Here is an 18,428-nt window from a genome sequence, read left to right as displayed (position 1 = left end):
TATCCAAATATAAATCACATTATATAAATATATTAATTTTTACTCAAATTTTAGTTTGATAAAATAAGTTAGAATAAATGTCACTTACAAACATTAGTCCAACAAGCTCATCACCATTGAATAATATAAATCCTCTAGAGTAAGAAGGATAAATTTGAAAATTAAATACCAAAAATAATTTTTTTTGGTAGCGATTGGAGTCTTGTGGTGAATAATGATGGTTACATGAAGTTGTGGGTGAGAATAAGCCCATAGTTTTTGGGTGTTTGTCTTTCATGTGAGAGAAGATTTTATATATATATATATATATATATATTATATCTGTGTGTGTGTGTAGGGGGGGGATGGAGAGGCACATGGAGACTAATAAAATGTCATCTTCCAAAAAAAGAGAGAGAGAATACATTACAACCAAAAAGATGTAAAGAGAAAAAGGTTGAAAAGAAGAGAAGAAGAGAAATAAAAGCAAAGATCAGAGAACAACCCACGCTCCCCTGTCCTTCTTCTCTTCTACTTCCAAACACTCTCTTTCATATCTTTCTTTTCTTTCACTCGTCCTCTTTTACCTTTGATACAACTCTATACGCATTCATTCAACTAATTCAATCCCTCACCTGCCTCCCTACTGTTCACAAATTTTGTTAGTCACACATATAACAGAATTATTTACACTGTAAAATAAAATAGATCTTATATTAAGAATTAAAATGGTATTATTTTGTTCTTACGTACAGACTAATTAACTTTTACCTTTAGTCATGGGGTGAACTTTAATTCTATTAAAGTAATTAATGGAAAGTCTTATTTGGTTTGATCAGACTTTTCAAGTTGATAAGAAACCAATGGTAGACCAAAAACCAACCAGATATGGTTGGAAAGGTTGCAAGTGGGGAAAGCTTTTGGAAACAAGTGAACAAATTAACATTTCCAAGGAATTCTTTTGATCTGATTGATAGACAGACGTCTCTTTCTATTTGGCATATCTCCCATTAAGAAGAAATCATTCATGTGCATTGAATATTACTATTTCGGTTCTAACTACAAGACTTTATTTGTATACAATAAATGAGATCTTATAATTAGAACTAGAGGTGGTATATTGTTAAGCTCTTTTGGTTACTTTTATCATTTTCTTAATAACTATTTGGTATTTAGTATTTCTAATGCAATTTTAAATTGCATATTCTAAATTAACTGAAAAGAAGCTCTTTTAAGACACAAGGTCTTTTACATAACGCAACAGTTGTTGGTATGAAAATTATGTTCGCCTCTCTATACTAGTATATAGTATACTCCCACATAGACTCCTACTTTTATTTGTTGGTAAATTATTTATGATAAAAATTACAAGTTTGTTCCCTCACATTATTGAATACCCAGTTATGGAGCAAACAAGTAAAAGGACATATATACCCAGCACGAAGCCCCTCCATTCACAACCTTGTTATGGAGGATATGATGCAATGATGATTCAGACATACATGTCTGTCTCTTCTAAACTTAATTATTTCAATATTGAGATATGCTTGGCTAACATGTGTTTATCATTACTACATCCATATTTAATATAAGACTCAGCTAACTAATCAAGAAAGGTTAGTAAAGCTAATTAAATTACTTCAAATATTTTTATTTATCATTTTTCTTTAAACTAATTTGCTTAACTTATAAACTGATATATAATTTAATGATACATATAAGTATTTCAAAGAGATCATATAATATATACTATAATTAAATCATTATTTATCTTTTCAAATTAGTTAACCGTATCTTATATTAAGGAGTAGAGGTAGTGTTAGTTTATTTTAGTATGATATATGAGTTTTTAGTTACTTATATTAGTTTTGTTATCATTATGTATATTGTTGCGATAAATATATTATTATATATCAAGTCATGATTCACTATGCCGTGATTGAAATATTATTATTTTAAAACTGAAATCAAATGACATGATGGGGCAACAAGCGACAAATTAATTAGATGGTGAAATTATTTTTATAAGAATTTTCAAACAAGATCATCTGAGAAAGTGATCGAGACATGTGTATTATTAATAATATTGGGATTTGCACAAAGAAATTATTAAAAAAAAAAAAGGACAGAGAGAAGAGAGTAGTGTAGTTCATTATTTATTTTCTGAATATATGTTTGTCTTTGTATTTCAAACAAGAAAGATGAAACAAAGAAAAATAGGAAGGAAATCGATGTAGGTATTATAGATATGGCAATTTGAGAAGACATAATGGCTTCAAATCAACATATCCATCCACTAACAAGAACAATGATATAATACACACACCAAAGTTCAAAACAATATGTCATTAATTAATTAATTAATAATAAAATAATATATATGTATAGGCAACAAAAAAACAGCCTATTAAATTATTAATTAATAATGGACCCCTCTTGGAGACAAAGACAATTTAAGAATATAATGCCTTGAAAATGATCTCACCCCTTTCACTCAAATTCATTGTGAAGTACCCCACCATTTATTAATTTCCACCCATTCATTTTTGGTGATTAGTATCTTTCAACTAGCTTGATAATGACACTTCAAACTCCAAAGATAGCAATAAATAAAACATATACATATAATCAAAAGGTAAAATCTAAACAATAATTAACCAAGTTCACTCATATGCATGCATGTCTCCCTTTTTTGTTATCATATATATATCTATATATTGAAATACTTATTTGCATCAATGATGCAGAAGAGACTCGATTCTCTTTATATAATAATAAATATTTTAATCTTGTGAAAAATCACATTGAGAAGGGGTTACGACCAGTAAGACTAAAACAGTGCTTAAGTGTAAGCCAATAATATTCTATATGAGACGTTTGCGTGGTTCTTATTCCTGTATCTTTAATTTTGAAATCTTTTAACATTTTAAATTAGTTTAGATAGCTATATTCAAAATTACTGTTTATATTCAGACATTTTTATAATTATTATTTTCAAATATGATTGCTGAAACATTTTCATCCGTCAAATTGTATATTAAAAGGGAAACTATGAAAATTTAACTAGAATGGGATGTAAACTGTCTAAATTAAATTTAAATAATGCAATATTAAACTGTCTATTAAATGTACATATTCTCTTCACTAGTGAGCACAACTAAATCTCCATCATTCCGATACTAACAGAAATCAAAATATAATGTTGCCTCTTAAACTACTTTTTTTTATGCAAAACTTTTCCACCGGCAAGGACAATTGAACATTTAATTGACGCCCTAATGTGAAGTTTATTTAATGTGGTTTTTTATTTTACGTACAATACGCAAATTTGAAATCTTACTTAAAGAAGTGTTAATTAAATACGTGATCACTCAAACCCAATTACTATCATCATTATCTTGGCAAGTCAATTGAATATTTCAAGATTGGTTTTTTATTGGTAGGGTCTATTAATCAAAGTTTTCGTAGGGTTATCTGTGTTAAGTTAAACTATTTGTCTCGGCGAAATAATTATACTATATGCTACGACTAAATTGTCTTTCTCATCTGTCTTTTCCTAATTAATTGAATTTATTATAAGAGCTTACACTTATTAATGGTGAACCGAAGTATCATGACATGGTCGACCAAATCAATTATTCAATTTAATAATTAAGACAGTATTTTGGGTTTTTTTTTTTTTTTTAGTTTTCTTCTGAAATGAAGTTTGATGATCCCATGCATAATTAAATTGGGATGATTATTATTAGTTCTAAACTATTTATGTTAAAGCATCAATTCACGTGTCTCTTCTATTCTTTGATGAAATCAGACGTATATTCCTTGTCTGAATTGAATCATTGGAAATCGTGTGCAGTCTATTTTTCTTGGCAAGAAAAATATATGTGGAAAATGCCACCAACAAAAGTACAAATTGATTATTTTGATATTGATTCTAACTTCACGTCAGTTTCTTCATGACATAGGAACCTAACTATGTCAATATATATTAAAGAAAAAAAAGTAATTTTCATGTTTCTCGATTCTGAGATTTTAATGCACTTGTATTAAGTTAAATTTTACATATATACTACAACACGAAGTTGGCATTTAATTAGCTTGAAAATTAATAAAGGAAGGCGTTGGCAAACAAAATTAATAAAGGCGGGAGAGGGTAAAAATGAAGAGCAAAGGTTTAAATATTTTAAAATAAAAGAAAAAAATTTGGGTACAAGGAAGTTTTTTTTTAACACAAATTCGTTTCAAAAATTTGAAATCTTAGTAATATTATTTTTTACCATTAAAAATTTAATAGTCACTATTAAAATAATAACATTAAATATTAATATTTTTAATAATAAAAGATAATATTATTATTTTAAATTTTTAAAATAAATTCGTATAAAAAGCACTTTTAAATGCCTAGTGTTCCGAATAAAAACTTCGAGGGCATATTATTGTGCGGGAGGATGACCAGGAGGGCGATGGTGACAGCTGTAGTCCGTAGTGCAGTCGGCCAGGACCCCACCCCGTTGTGGGCGGAAACTGCCCATTTGACGGCTAATTACGTGGCATCCACCTATTGGTTCTTGTCAGTTGTCATCTTCGTCTATCCTCCTTCTGTTACCCCTCACCTTCTTTACTAGTTCCCTCGTTCTCACCAATCCATAGCCTCGATGCTGCCTGCCGACTGTGATAGCCAATCTAAATATTTTTTATAATTAACTTATAAATTAATATAAAATTTAATATTATAAGTAGGATAGTTAAGTAATAACTCTTATATTAAGAAAAAAATATTAATTCGTTAATATTATAAAAATAAACTCAATCTTGGTCCGGTTAATTTCATAATTTTACTTCCTCTCCTTATTTCTCATTTAATATCTGAAGTATTTTGGGAAAAGTAACACAATTTTTATAGGAAGTAACCAATCATAGAATCTTATTCCTTCGTATAAGTTAATTAATTATACTCCCACTTATCCTATCATTAGCCAATACGCACAAATTTCAGGAAAATACAAAAAATTGAGCTAATATTGGTGTACCTAGCCCAACACAACAATATTATTATCCATGGTCATAATTCAATCATTACTTAATATACTGCCGCTTAGGCCTAACTTGATTTTTATGGCCCCTTAAATTAAATTCAAGACTCTTATCATTGATAAAGTTCTAATTATTAACTGGGGGGAGAAGAAGATTGAGGACTAATTAATCACAAATCCAATCGGGATAAGAATTATTCATAGTCACAAATGAAGCGATGAAATCGATGTATGAAATTAATTAAATCATATATAAGAATCTGAAGAAGAAGGGAATGAGTATATATATGTATTTGTGGATGACATATATCTTGAAAGTGATTATTGTTGGCTATAATGTTGTGTTCATGGCAACATGTGGGCACGCCAATTGGATATACAAATTGTAGATTCATATGTTCGTTTGGTTTTCCAAAGACAAAAGCAACAAACAAATATCTAACAAACAAAAAGAACAAGACACATATATTAATTAACACCACATTCTATCATATTATTCACACTAAATGCAACATTAGTCTACTCGACAACTAATTCCATATATGTATGTATGTATATGAAGTGAAAACTGACACGTTTATTTTTATTATTATTGTTGTTGTTGTTTGTGTATATCAAAAGTTGATGTCTATATACTAATTCTGGTCCTTAATATAAAAGTTAATTTGATATTCAATTCGGTTATAAATATAATATTTGAATTCACTTTGTCTCTTATATTTATCTTTTTTTTCTCAAAGTGATCCTTGTAATAGTTACACATATTAAATGTTTCATTAAATGGTAAGATATATAATTAACAAGAATATTTTAGAAAAAACAACATCTATATATTATAAATAACTAACTTAACTAATTTTCTTAATTTACTCAAATTAGTTAACTATTTAACTATCATATATATTATAAATAACTAACTTAACTAATTTTCTGAATTTATTCAAATTAGTTAACTACTTCTTATATTAAGCACCAGATGTAGTATATTTTTTTCTCTCCTCCACTTCAAATCAGTAATAATTTGTCAACTTTTCGGGAAGAGAAATACTACCTCCATTCCTAATTATAAGAGTTAATTGATTAATTTGAGAAGATTAAGAAAAGAAGTTAAGTTAGTTATTTGTAATAAATATGTACTGTCTTTCCTAAAATATCCTTGCTAATTGAGTGTGTTGGTCAGAATTATTATTGTTAGAAGGACTACTTTGAAAAATATATATAAATATAAATAGATTAGGATCTTACAAAATAGATTAGGATCTTATATTTAGGACCAAAATAAAAGTCAAATAAGATTTTATATTAAGGACCGGAGGTGTATTTTATAACTCTAGGTTCCAAGTCGGACTACTATATCGTTTTGTTGATATGGACGTAACTCATTTAATCATCCTTTGGTCAAAAAAGTAATTTAAAAAACCCTTTGATTACGAAGGGTTATAATATTTAATTTAACTTTAAATATTTACATAAGCTGAAGTTGGTTGGCATGACTTGTTTAAATATTTTATCAATAACGGGAACAGATTCATCAAAATTGTTTAAAGTTGAAACTTATTTTTGGCCAGAATAAATAATTATAAAAGTTGATGCATATGTCTAAATTAAAATTACAAATATGTTCCGTGGTGTGGTTCATGGAAACCCTAATAATTCAGGGGGGGCAAAAGAGTAAACCCAAAATCAATAAATCAAAGAGATTTAAATTATCCATTACCATATATACCAGGTACTCGAAGCTATGGGTTCACATATGATAAATGAAAGTTGATTAATTAACAGGTATAATTAATTAAACACTGCATATAATAAGGATAAAGTCTGTGCATAAAGAATTATTAATTATATATACGCGATCCACGGCCGATGTTGCAGCTTTAATTAATATAGACACTGAGATAGGATCATATATTTTTGTAGAAATTTTTAGGACTCACTTTTGGATGGTAGCTAGTTACCCCATCTAAAATAATTAATTAAGCATGTTAGAAAGAAAGAGATGCCGAGCTGGAGCATGCACTCACTGGTCGAGAAAAGAGAAATCTGGGGGAAAACAATCTCCCATTAAAAAATTTAGTGACGAGTAGGAGGAATTTGATAGATTTTTATATACAGAAAATATCAGTACGTGCTTTGTAAATTTTATGAATCATTTTCACTAATAAAATTTTTAATAAGAGATTTCTTTTTTCAGTTTCTTTCGTCAGAAAATAGTTGATTTTTTTGTCTTGATCGTGTTGGATTTTCGTGGGAAGCAGGAGTATGGAGATTAGCCTGAGCCTGGGGGGTGTTGATATAATTAATTGAGTTTGGAATAACGTGATGTGATGATATGTGCAGAAGTACAAGTTAATTAGAATATAGTATTATAATTTAATTAATTTTAAAAAAAAGAAGAAGAAAAGGAATGGATTAGGATTATTGAAAGAGAAACAAAGATTATGGAAGAGCAAGTTCATGCGATCAAAGGTGGTAGTGTCGGAAACACACTCTACACTCCCACGCGTGATGTTCTCTGTGTCTCCCTTCATTCACTTTCCTATCTCTCTCCACACAAACATACCCATTGTATATATACATATGTGTGTCTACGTGTGTGTATATGTATTTATCTTTCAATTTCTATTATAAGACATTTTATAGAAATAATTATGGTTTTATCATAAATATTTAAATAGAATATTAGTTATATTTTACAAGAGTGCCATTATAAAAAATTCGATGCAATTTTCTACGTTTCAATGAATAAATTCATGATTTTATACACGGCAAACAAAATTAATGATCATGCAAAAAAAAATCTTATAAAATGAAAGGAATATATACGGTACAAGTGCAGCATATATAATAGATATGGATGAGAATAATTCAAAATGAGCATCATATAATAATGAAAGAGATAACGATGATGGAGTATATACGTACAGGTTTGATGTGTGATATGGGACAAATATACAAATACAAACAAACACAAAAAGGACAAATAGGAATGGCGCATATATACATATATATAACACATTGCAATAAGTCGTGCACATAACAATGAATATATATACATATATATATATATATATGATATATGAAAACACACACCTAATCCATTTTCAAATAAATAAAAATATTTTTATAAATATTTAAATCATCTTGTTTATTTCAGATTATGCCACATACATGTATATGGAGTCTTTACATAGTACATAATGATTATGTGTGTGTGTGTGTGCTCTATTTAATTTTTGAGCGAGGATTATGACTAAATCCAAAAAAGTTGCTGTGAATTTAATAAAAATATTAAGTACTATCTCTGGTCCATAATATAAGACAATATTTGACTTTTATTTTGACCCTAAATATAATATCCCAATCCACTTTGTTTCTCATATTTACTCAGTTTTTTCCAAAATAGCCCTTCTAATAATTATAGTTCTAGCCAATACACTTGATTAGCAAGGATATTTTAGGAAAGACAATACCTATTTAGGACAAATAACTAACTCAACTTAATTCCTTAATCTTCTCAAATTAGTCAACTTGCTCTTATAATTAGAACTGGAAGTAGTATTATTTAGAGCCTTTGATCACGTACCTGCGCACACAATAACAAGAAGCTACATTTTTCACGACGAAAGAAGAATGAAGGTCATTTGCGACCTTTGATTGTTGATAATCACACGTCCAATATATATGTTGTTAATGGTTTACTGGGAGAAAATTATTTTTAGAAATTCCGAAGGCCTGAAGTTTTCATCTAATAAAAAGAATATTTTAATTGAAATGATTAAATTTACTCGTATAATCTTTTGTTCTTTTTTTTTTACCGGGGTATAATCATTGTTCGAAGCTTAACTAAGTTGTTAATAAAAATAATTGACTGTTGCATATACTTGGATTTGCATGATTATGCATTAATGTTATTGCTGGCAGCTTCTTTGATTATATATATAATCATTTAAACCATGATTCACCAAAAGCTTGAGCCTTAATACTCTAACAAACTAATTAAACTTCAATAATTAATTAGTTGGTTCACAATGATTATTCATAGTTTACTTTACTTATTATACACGCCCCAACTTGTTCAATCAAACATTAATTATACGGCTGATGTTAATTTTGAACGTCACAAGAGAGAATTATGAATATACATGCATGGGTAAGGCATATATTATGAATAATTATGAATATTTGGCATGCATGCATGCATCCATCTTAATATATATATATATATATATATATATATAAATTAAGGCATATTTAAAGTAGCCAATAATTCAGTTGAGATAACGGTGATTTTTTTTTTGCCAACGGGTAGATAATTAATTAATCAATAACGGTGAAATTCCATAGATAGTAAATACGTTTACTGAATTATTGTAATTAATTAAGAGAATAAGTATCAAAGTCAGAGTTAAATTCTAAAAATGATAGAACAATATACTCTAAAACGTTTTCAAAATTATTGTCTACGCGATAATTCCTTGTGTGTGTGTGTGTGCGCGCGTAAAGTGACACTTTAATTTACACTCTTTTCAATTGGTAAATAGATTAACACGATTTGTTATATATTTTATACTTTATTTGATATTGTTTATAAGTATTTTTAACATGTTTTATCGCAATTAAAAAAATTCAAAACGTATTATCTATATAAAATTTTTAAAAGAAATTATCGTGTTTCTCATATAAGATGCACCATTAAAAAAATTTCTTACTTCTTACATTAACGTTGAATAGGGATAAAAAGGAAAAAAATTATGATAAATAATTAATATATATAGTGTCTTTTAAAAATAGTGACAAATTTATCTTTTAAGTGCCTTATAAATAGTATCAGATATAATATTGAAGATGATGCACATGAATTGCTTTCACTCCTTTCTCAGATTATATTTTTAATCTATATAAAAAGCATATAGAGTTAATTATAATGTGTGATACCTACGAAATGGAAAGACAAAGACAGTGATATGTGTGTCTAGAGCATATAGAATAATAATGAATTAAAGCAGAGGTACTTAATTAATTATCAAGTTGGTGTTTAAACTCAAACAAGTTTAATTAATTATTATTCTTAAGATTTTGGATTGACTGGGCTAATCATGACTGTGGGATTCTCCAACACAAGCATCTCTCTGCAATCACTTTCCTAAAATGTTCCAATCCATTCATCATCTTTATTTATTATATATATGTCTCTCTCACACACACGCAATAATTGATTTTCTTATTAAAAAAATTGAACTGGAATGTAAATATTATTCTTTGTTTAATTTGGAATTTAAGGTGATTCATATCGTCAATTATATTCTGGTAAAAAAAAATATTGTCAATTATAACTTCTGAATTGTTGTTGAAGTCTATACTAGTTTGATTTATCGGTTTAGATTCAAATATTATCGTTGATGTATATATCACATAAAATTAAAAAGGATATATTTATATGCATGTTCCTATAAATTGTATGATTGAGCTTTTTCATTTTGGATTCATCAGCTACGTTGAGATTGTTATTTTCTTCCTTTAATAAATGGGCTGTGTGACTTTTTGTTCTTGATTAATATTATTATTATTATAGTCATTTTTGTTTGGTCATATATAGCACATATTTAAACAAAGTAAATCTAAACAGGTCCCCTACTACTTTTGATGTGGAAAGTGGGCATGTTTTTTCACAATAAAAATGCAATTTTAATTTAGAGTACTGGTTTAGATACTAAGTTGGAGAGAATTTTTTTTTAAAAAAAGGAGAGTAATTTTAGACTAATTAAATTAAAATTGAATAATGAAAATTTTAAGAAGAAAATATTAAAATAAAAAAAAATCAAACCTATATCTTTTATTTGAACGATTAAGTAACTATTGAGAGGTATAAACAAAGATAACAGAAAGCATTAGAATGAACTATATATACACAATCTAGCTTGTGTATTATTTCTTCATAAATTGCCAACTAACCCCTACATTACTAAAAAATGGCCGCATGTGCCGCACTTTTCCCCGTTTCTCCTTTTCGATCAGTTTCTTTAGCATTCCGTATAGTGGTATTTACACTTGTGTAACTATTCAGCAATAAGCATTTATTTTATTCCAACTTTTCTCATACTTTGCCAAAACATTTTCTACACATTTCAACAGAGTTTAATTAAATGCTAGTAATTTAATACAGTTAAAAAATAATTAAACTATCATCTAACCCATACATTACAGGAAAACACACAAATATAGTACATGGAGAATGGTAATAGGGGATTTCTTTTTAAATTGTATCTAAAGTAATTTAGAGATATATTGTCGCTAAAATAAAAATAAAAATAGTCCCTGCTCAGGTAATTAAAATTTAAAAAACATGGATCATCGGAGCTTAACGCAAAATTGATAATTCTGTTAGTTTTAAATAAGGCCGATGGACACATACAAGCATAAATATTTTCACAAAAAAAGTTATAATCCATCAATATATGAATTTCTTATAAATCATATATCATGAGTTTTAAGTAGTAATTTTTTTTAAAAAAAATATACAATATAGTGAAAAATATGTGGGTATCAAATAAATAAATTAAACATAATAAAATTACAGGTAGATCTGATTTGTAATGTGTGCCTGTGAATAGTTTTGCACTGACTGAAAAGATTTTCAAAGGGAAAATGATAATGATGAAGACTGGCGCCGTACAGTAAATATCTAGGGGCTTTCAACAATATTGACAAGATTACGAACCTCACCTGCAAAAGACAATATTGTTGCATTTTTTATTTTCTTTGCTTTTTACCCCTCCAAAGGAAAAGAAAAGGAAAAAAGGGTGGGTGGTTTGACAATAATACCCCTTGAAGGTGACTTTACATCCTCATTATCGCCTTTATAAAAAAGCTGACTCTACTGAAATTAATTGGAGTTCCTGCCCTGCGAGACCAAGCCAAGCATGGGGTCCTTTGCTCTCTTCCTAATGATATTACCCACAGCTGAGATCAAGCATGCATCCTCATTAACACTAATCATGCATCTTATGTATTTATCTGCTACTGGGAGTATATGAGTATTGAGAACCACAGGTAATATATGAGTATTAAATTAAATAAGCAAATTTATAAATCTCCTAAAATTTATGGTAATTTTTTTTAAAGATATATAATAATGCAGTAGATGTTATATATATGTTATGTATTATTCATTCATTTATACTTTTTTTTGGTTGAGCCTAGTGGATTTTCACCACCTGATAGTAATAACTAATCTCCTTATATCGTAGACTTTTTAAAAAATTTTTAATGCTCACTATAAGACTTTCTTCATATATACAGTTAGGAATCGAATACCTAACTAAATGCTTAAAAAACTAAACTAAATGCCTGTTACACCTCATATAGGCCATTCATTCCTACTTGTTTGTGAATAAAGATCACACATGGCAACTGTGATGGATAGCTGATAGCATTTAGGCAGTGGCGGAGAAATTTCGTCCAAAAAAACATCTAATCAAAGTAAATATTTTTTTAAAAAAAATCACTTTTTTGTTGATTTTTACCAGTATAACATAAAATCATTTCAGATAAGCTAAAACAAACACAGAGGAAGAGAGAGAGAGAGAGAGAGTGATTAAATACGGAAGCTTACGTGTGTATAGATGGAGGAATTTTGTGCATGCAAATCAGAAATTTTTACTGTGGCAATGAAATAATGAGAGGGTTTTGTTTCTTAGTGTTTTTTTTTTTTTACAAGAAAATAAATTATTTTTATAAATATGTTGTGGACCCATGAGAGCAGCTTGTGGGATCAAGTCTCGAGCTTTGAGATTGGTCTCTCAGCCTCTGTATGTCCCTCTCTCATATGGAAAGTTGATTGCCAAAGAGAGAGCTATTTAGAGACATCACCCGCTCAAGATGAGCCTCGCAGTTAAGCAAACCAGAGAGAGAAGAAGAAGAAGAAGACCAAGAAGATCGATGATGATGAACCAGAAAAGCTGAAAGTCTCTCCTCCTCCTCCTTCATCACCAAAAGTAATTTCAAAAGAAAGCTGAATCCAATCCGACCCCAACCATAAGCACCCAATTTAGCTCCCTTTTATATCCCACCCTAGCTAGCTGCCGTAGACCTAGCTAGCCTTTCGTTATCATCACCACGTTCTTCTTCTTCTTCTTCTTCTTCATCATCGTCTTCTCTCTCTAAATTAAACGCTCTCTCGCTCCTCCAACCTATTTCTATCGCCAACAAAAACCAGTCACTGAAATACTCACTATTATTGTATATCATGCTAGCGAATAATTCTCTTGCTTCGGTTCCTACTTCTGAGCCGCCCTTTGCTTGCGGCGATAATGGCACTGTCACGACGAATAAGAGAAAGAGAAGACCCGCGGGAACTCCAGGTAATTCATTTAATACGCACGATTCCGATACTGTTGATTGATTTTGTGTGAGGAATTCGAATGAATCGGAGAGAATTTTGGTTGCGCCGCCTTGTAGATCCGGACGCGGAGGTGGTGTCGCTGTCGCCGAAGACGTTACTGGAATCGGACCGGTACGTGTGCGAGATCTGTAATCAGGGTTTTCAGAGGGACCAGAACCTGCAGATGCACCGGCGGAGGCACAAGGTGCCGTGGAAGCTGCTCAAGAGGGAGACGCCGGCGGCGAGGAAGCGCGTCTTTGTCTGCCCGGAGCCGACGTGCTTGCACCACGACCCGTGCCACGCGCTCGGTGATCTCGTCGGAATAAAGAAACACTTCAGAAGAAAACACAGTAACCACAAACAATGGGTCTGTGAACGATGCTCTAAAGGCTACGCAGTTCAGTCTGATTACAAAGCTCATCTCAAAACCTGTGGAACCAGAGGCCATTCTTGTGATTGTGGTCGTGTTTTCTCCAGGTACGATCAATCATATATATATATATATATATATAGATCTATATATATTCACGTCTGTTTGTGTATCAAAGTAATTAATTTTGTATTGTCCATCGGTCTGTTTGTTTGATCGATTTCATCTGGTTTGGAATCTTATGATCAGCATTGATTCTGGTTTTGACTTGAAGAAAAGGAAAATGTATTTTAGAATTTATGTACTAAAAGAAAAGTCATAACATTTGACTGATGGAACCTCAATTAATCTTAAACTTTGAAGGGAAAACTGTTCATGGGCAGTTGTAAACACATTTCCCAAAGCTGAGGTTTTTTTTTTCGTTGGTCGCATTATAACTACTGTTTGGTCTCTCAAAATTCTTTCAGATATTTGTAACTCTAATAACAATAATTGCCTTGATCACTATTCTCTTCATATGCTTATATGAGCCTTGAGTTGAGAATTGAGATTAAATAATCAAATTAACGTTGGCCTTGGTCCTTGAGTTCTTGTCCTTGTTTTAGGTAGTGGCTCTCATTTCACGTTTGAAAAACCAGTGGACATGGCCGGCTTTTTTGGAAGAAGCAACTTTTGTAAAACACTTTTTCTTCTTTTTCTCTGAAACTCCGTAACCCCTCTTCTTCTAATAATAACCCTCCATTGTTGTCCTTGCATGTCTCTGCTACCTTTTATTATAATGCTCATCCTTATCCATATATTAAAGTTATATATATATATATATATGAGTGAAGTTGTTGATCAGATCATCGTCGTTTTTGGATGTGTAGGGTAGAGAGCTTTATCGAACACCAAGATGCTTGTAACATGGGGCGGCTCCGGACGGAAACACAGCCGCAGCCACCGCCGGCGTGCTTGTCACGGACGGCTTCGAGTCCGAGTCCGTCGAGTGAAACCAATTTCAGCACCGGTCCGAACTGGAATAATGGTCTGGTGTTGCCAAAGCCTCCTGAACCGGCGGCATTATTGTTGAACCCTACCATTAATAATACTGTTGTTCATGAAACCTCATCGAACAACAAGTATAAACTGTGTCCAAACTTGGATCTTCGGCTCTCCACTTCCAGTTCTATCATTCCCACTGATACCGAATCACCTAAGAGAGACGAACCGCGGTCAAATCGCTTTCGGATTTCGATCGGTTCGTCGTCGGAAATCGGCCAGAAAAATGAATCCAACTGCTTCAATAATAATCGCAGGAATTCACCCAAGGAGAGCTGTAACAGCAGCGATAAACCACAAGGTAAGCTTTTTATGTTAAAGCTGTCACAAGTCTTTTTTCAGACTAAAGCTTCTATAAATATGTGTGTGTGTGTGTGTAGTATGGGTCGTGTATTGTAAGCAATAATGGTCTTTTTAAAATAAGTGAAGTGAATTTCCCAAAAATAAGATTAATTTTTACATGTTAATTATTCTGCTTGACATTTAAAGGCATTCAGCTGATTTTGACCAAAAAAAAAAAGGCATTCAGCTGATGGATGATTAAATTAGGCTATATTTAGCACAATCAATAACATACTTTTTTCTTAAGCCAACCCAAAAAAATATAGTCCAGAGTCTGAAGTGTGAAAAAAAATGCATATATACGCACATAAATTCGGCTGCTTTTAGTTGAATTATCATCAATTCAACTGGATTTGGATCCTCTATAGATGTACAGTTGGTTAGAGAGAATAAATGATAGATACATAAAGAGAAAAAAGTAATGTTATAGCATATACAACCGTACACTGATTATTCACTGCTCTCTCTATTTCACTCCATAATAAGTCTCCAAACCTTCCCACTGCATGATGAAGAATCATAGATAGTTTCAAAAAGCTTATCGTTTTTCAGTTGAGCTGGTTATTAACCACAGCCTGCTTTTACGTTTCTGAGAAAGTACTTCAAGAAGGATGATGAATCATTATGAAGATAACTAATGAATTAATTATGTGACAGGTTTGAGGAATATGGTTCGTAATAAAGAAGAAGGACGTGAGCAGTTGAGGTTAGCCATGGCGGAAAAGGCATATGCAGAAGAAGCAAGAAAGCAAGCAAAACGACAGATAGAAGTTGCAGAGAAGGAGTTTGCTAATGCAAAGAGAATCAGACAAGAAGCTCAAGCTGAACTTGACAAAGCCTGCGCCATTAAACAACATGCCATCAAACAGATTAACTCTCTCATGCTTCAGATCACTTGTCAAGCTTGTAAACGACAATTTGGAGCCCAAACGACACCGACAATGACGTTATTGACGGCTCCTCCACCGCCGGTGCCGGACGAGAACTCCTTGGCAGTAAGCTACATGTCGTCTGCTCTAACAACTGAGGGTGGCGAGGAAGAAAACTATAACAATAACGAGAAAAATGATGGGAAAAATAGTAACTCTTTATCATCTGTCTAGCTGCCTATCTAGCTAGTTTGTCTCTATATATTTTCAAGGTGTCTTCGATTTTCTTTTGTCTAAAATATATTTGTGAAATTATTAATGGGTATACTGAGTGGAACGTGATTATGTGAGTGGAGTGATTTTACATATAGTCGGGGGAAAAGAGTGTTATTTGTAACTTTTTCCAGTCTTCTGCCATGTTATTTTTGTTTAATTAAATTTGGTATAAATAATGCTGGCCTATCATGAAAAAGGAAAAAAAAGTTTTCTTGTTGTGGGTAACTATAATCTTCTGTAAGTTCCCTTGCTCCTTTGTTTTCTTCCTTTTTTTTTTAAGCTATAAATGAGATTAGATAGATTGCGTCGTGCATTTTACAAACTCTGTGAGAAGAGTGGCTAAACAAAGTAATTTTATTTTAATGGTCGAATCGAGTAGAAATGGTTTTATTATCAAAGTAAAAGAATATGGAGAAATAAAAATAAATATTAACACAAATTATGCAATCAAACAAATAAATTTTAACATAAATAATAATATACTACCTCCAAGTCTTATCTCGTTTATAATTTATAAACGGAGTCTTATAATTAGAATTGGAGGTAGTATTTTTTATTATTCATGAAAACAAGTCATAAAATTGAAAAGTTACCAAATTTTAAAACAAAATTAATGAGATTTAAGGTTTTTTTTATTATTGAAAATGTATATAGGGAAAGTCTCAAAGGAAAAAAAAAATTACGTCTTGAATTTTAAAATCTCAAATCGAAAAAAATTACCAAAGCCTGTTCTCATTTGTTTTTCAAGTATAATCAATTGTTATTAAAATACAGTAAATAAGACTTTTTTGAGATTTTGAAATTCTGATTTTTTTAAGACTTTTTCTAATACACATACATATATATATATATACATATATATATATATATATATGAGAGTGAAAAAGAGTAGAGTGGGAATGGGGATGAAGAGGAGGGGGCAGGAGAGTAATGAAAATGAATGATGGGGTCAGAAGAGACTGAAATGTGAGAAGCCTTGTAGTTTTAGGAGTTTGGAGGTAGTGTTTGGAGTATATGCTGTGAGGTCTCTGGTCATAGTAAAAGAGGGCATTCAAGATATACTGACACCTTTGATGACCAAAAAAGCCTACAACCTTCTAAGCATTCATCATCAATATGAGAGAGAACCCCACCACTCTCCTACAACACACACACACAAAAAAATTACTTAATTTTGTTTCTCTCTCTTTAATTTTGTTAAAAACTATAATTAATGTTTCTTTTCATGTTTTGTTGATTTCTCCGGAAAACCAAACATGCGTTTAGATTCTTTATAAGTGAACTTTGAGTTGAAACGGAAAACCAAAACAGTGATGAATAGAGGTCCTGTTTGGCATGGAGTCTTGAGAATGAAGGGTAATGATTAGTATTGAGATTGAAAAAAAATTACCACCTCCTGTCCTTAATATAAGACCTCATTTGACTTTTATTTTGGTTTTAAATATAAGACCCCAATCCACTTTTTATCTCATATTTATGCAATTTTTTAAAGCAGTCTTTCAAATAATAATAGTTCTAGCTATTATACTTGATTAACAGTGATATTTTAGGAAAGATAATACTTATTTATTACAAATAACTGACTTAATTTTTTTTCTTAATTTACTCAAATTAGCCAACCAACTCTTATATTTAAAATCGAAATAGTATTAAAAGTGTTTAATATAAGTAATTTCTTACTATACGGGGTTAAGCAATCAAATATAGGCAGGATTAAAGAATACCACCGTTATCCATAGCATTCTCCAATATCATATATATGGATTTTTTTTAATTCCAAATAATAAGTAATTTTTCATACTAAATATTTTTTTAACATATTTTTCTAATCTCAATCACAATCTTTACCTTTTATTTTTAGTGTTTTGAAACAAAAGGAACCATAAAATCCAAGCAGACAGAAAAGTAAAAAAGACTAAGAAAGGTTATGCAATTATCATATTAAGTCAAGCCCAAAAGACTAAGAAAGGTTATGCAATTATCATATTAAGTCAAGTGGGGCTGATCAACACTTTATCTCTAGTTACAATGTTATATAAGATGTGTGCATTAATGACATTATAGTCTAATTAAAGTAAAAACATTTGATCCTATTCATAATCTCCGGCTGTTAATATCTGCCTTTCTAATTAAAG

General features: G+C 30.6%; 1 protein-coding gene across 1 annotated transcript; it reads left to right on the top strand.

Annotated features, from left to right (window-relative positions):
- The first annotated feature begins 12,861 nt into the window (after positions 1–12,861).
- LOC114715865 (zinc finger protein SHOOT GRAVITROPISM 5-like) lies at positions 12,862–16,455 on the top strand. Its single transcript, XM_028900770.1, has 4 exons — positions 12,862–13,375; positions 13,473–13,872; positions 14,635–15,107; positions 15,806–16,455. Exons 1-4 carry the CDS (start codon positions 13,261–13,263, stop codon positions 16,249–16,251), a joined length of 1,434 nt encoding a protein of 477 aa, XP_028756603.1. The 5' UTR covers positions 12,862–13,260; the 3' UTR covers positions 16,252–16,455.
- Positions 16,456–18,428: the final 1,973 nt, after the last annotated feature.

The sequence above is a fragment of the Neltuma alba genome, unplaced genomic scaffold (assembly GCF_004799145.2).
Source record: "Neltuma alba isolate B1F8T4 unplaced genomic scaffold, ASM479914v2 tig00011618_pilon, whole genome shotgun sequence".
In the NCBI taxonomy this organism is placed as follows: Eukaryota; Viridiplantae; Streptophyta; class Magnoliopsida; order Fabales; family Fabaceae; genus Neltuma; species Neltuma alba.
This window is presented reverse-complemented; position numbering and strand designations above follow the sequence as displayed.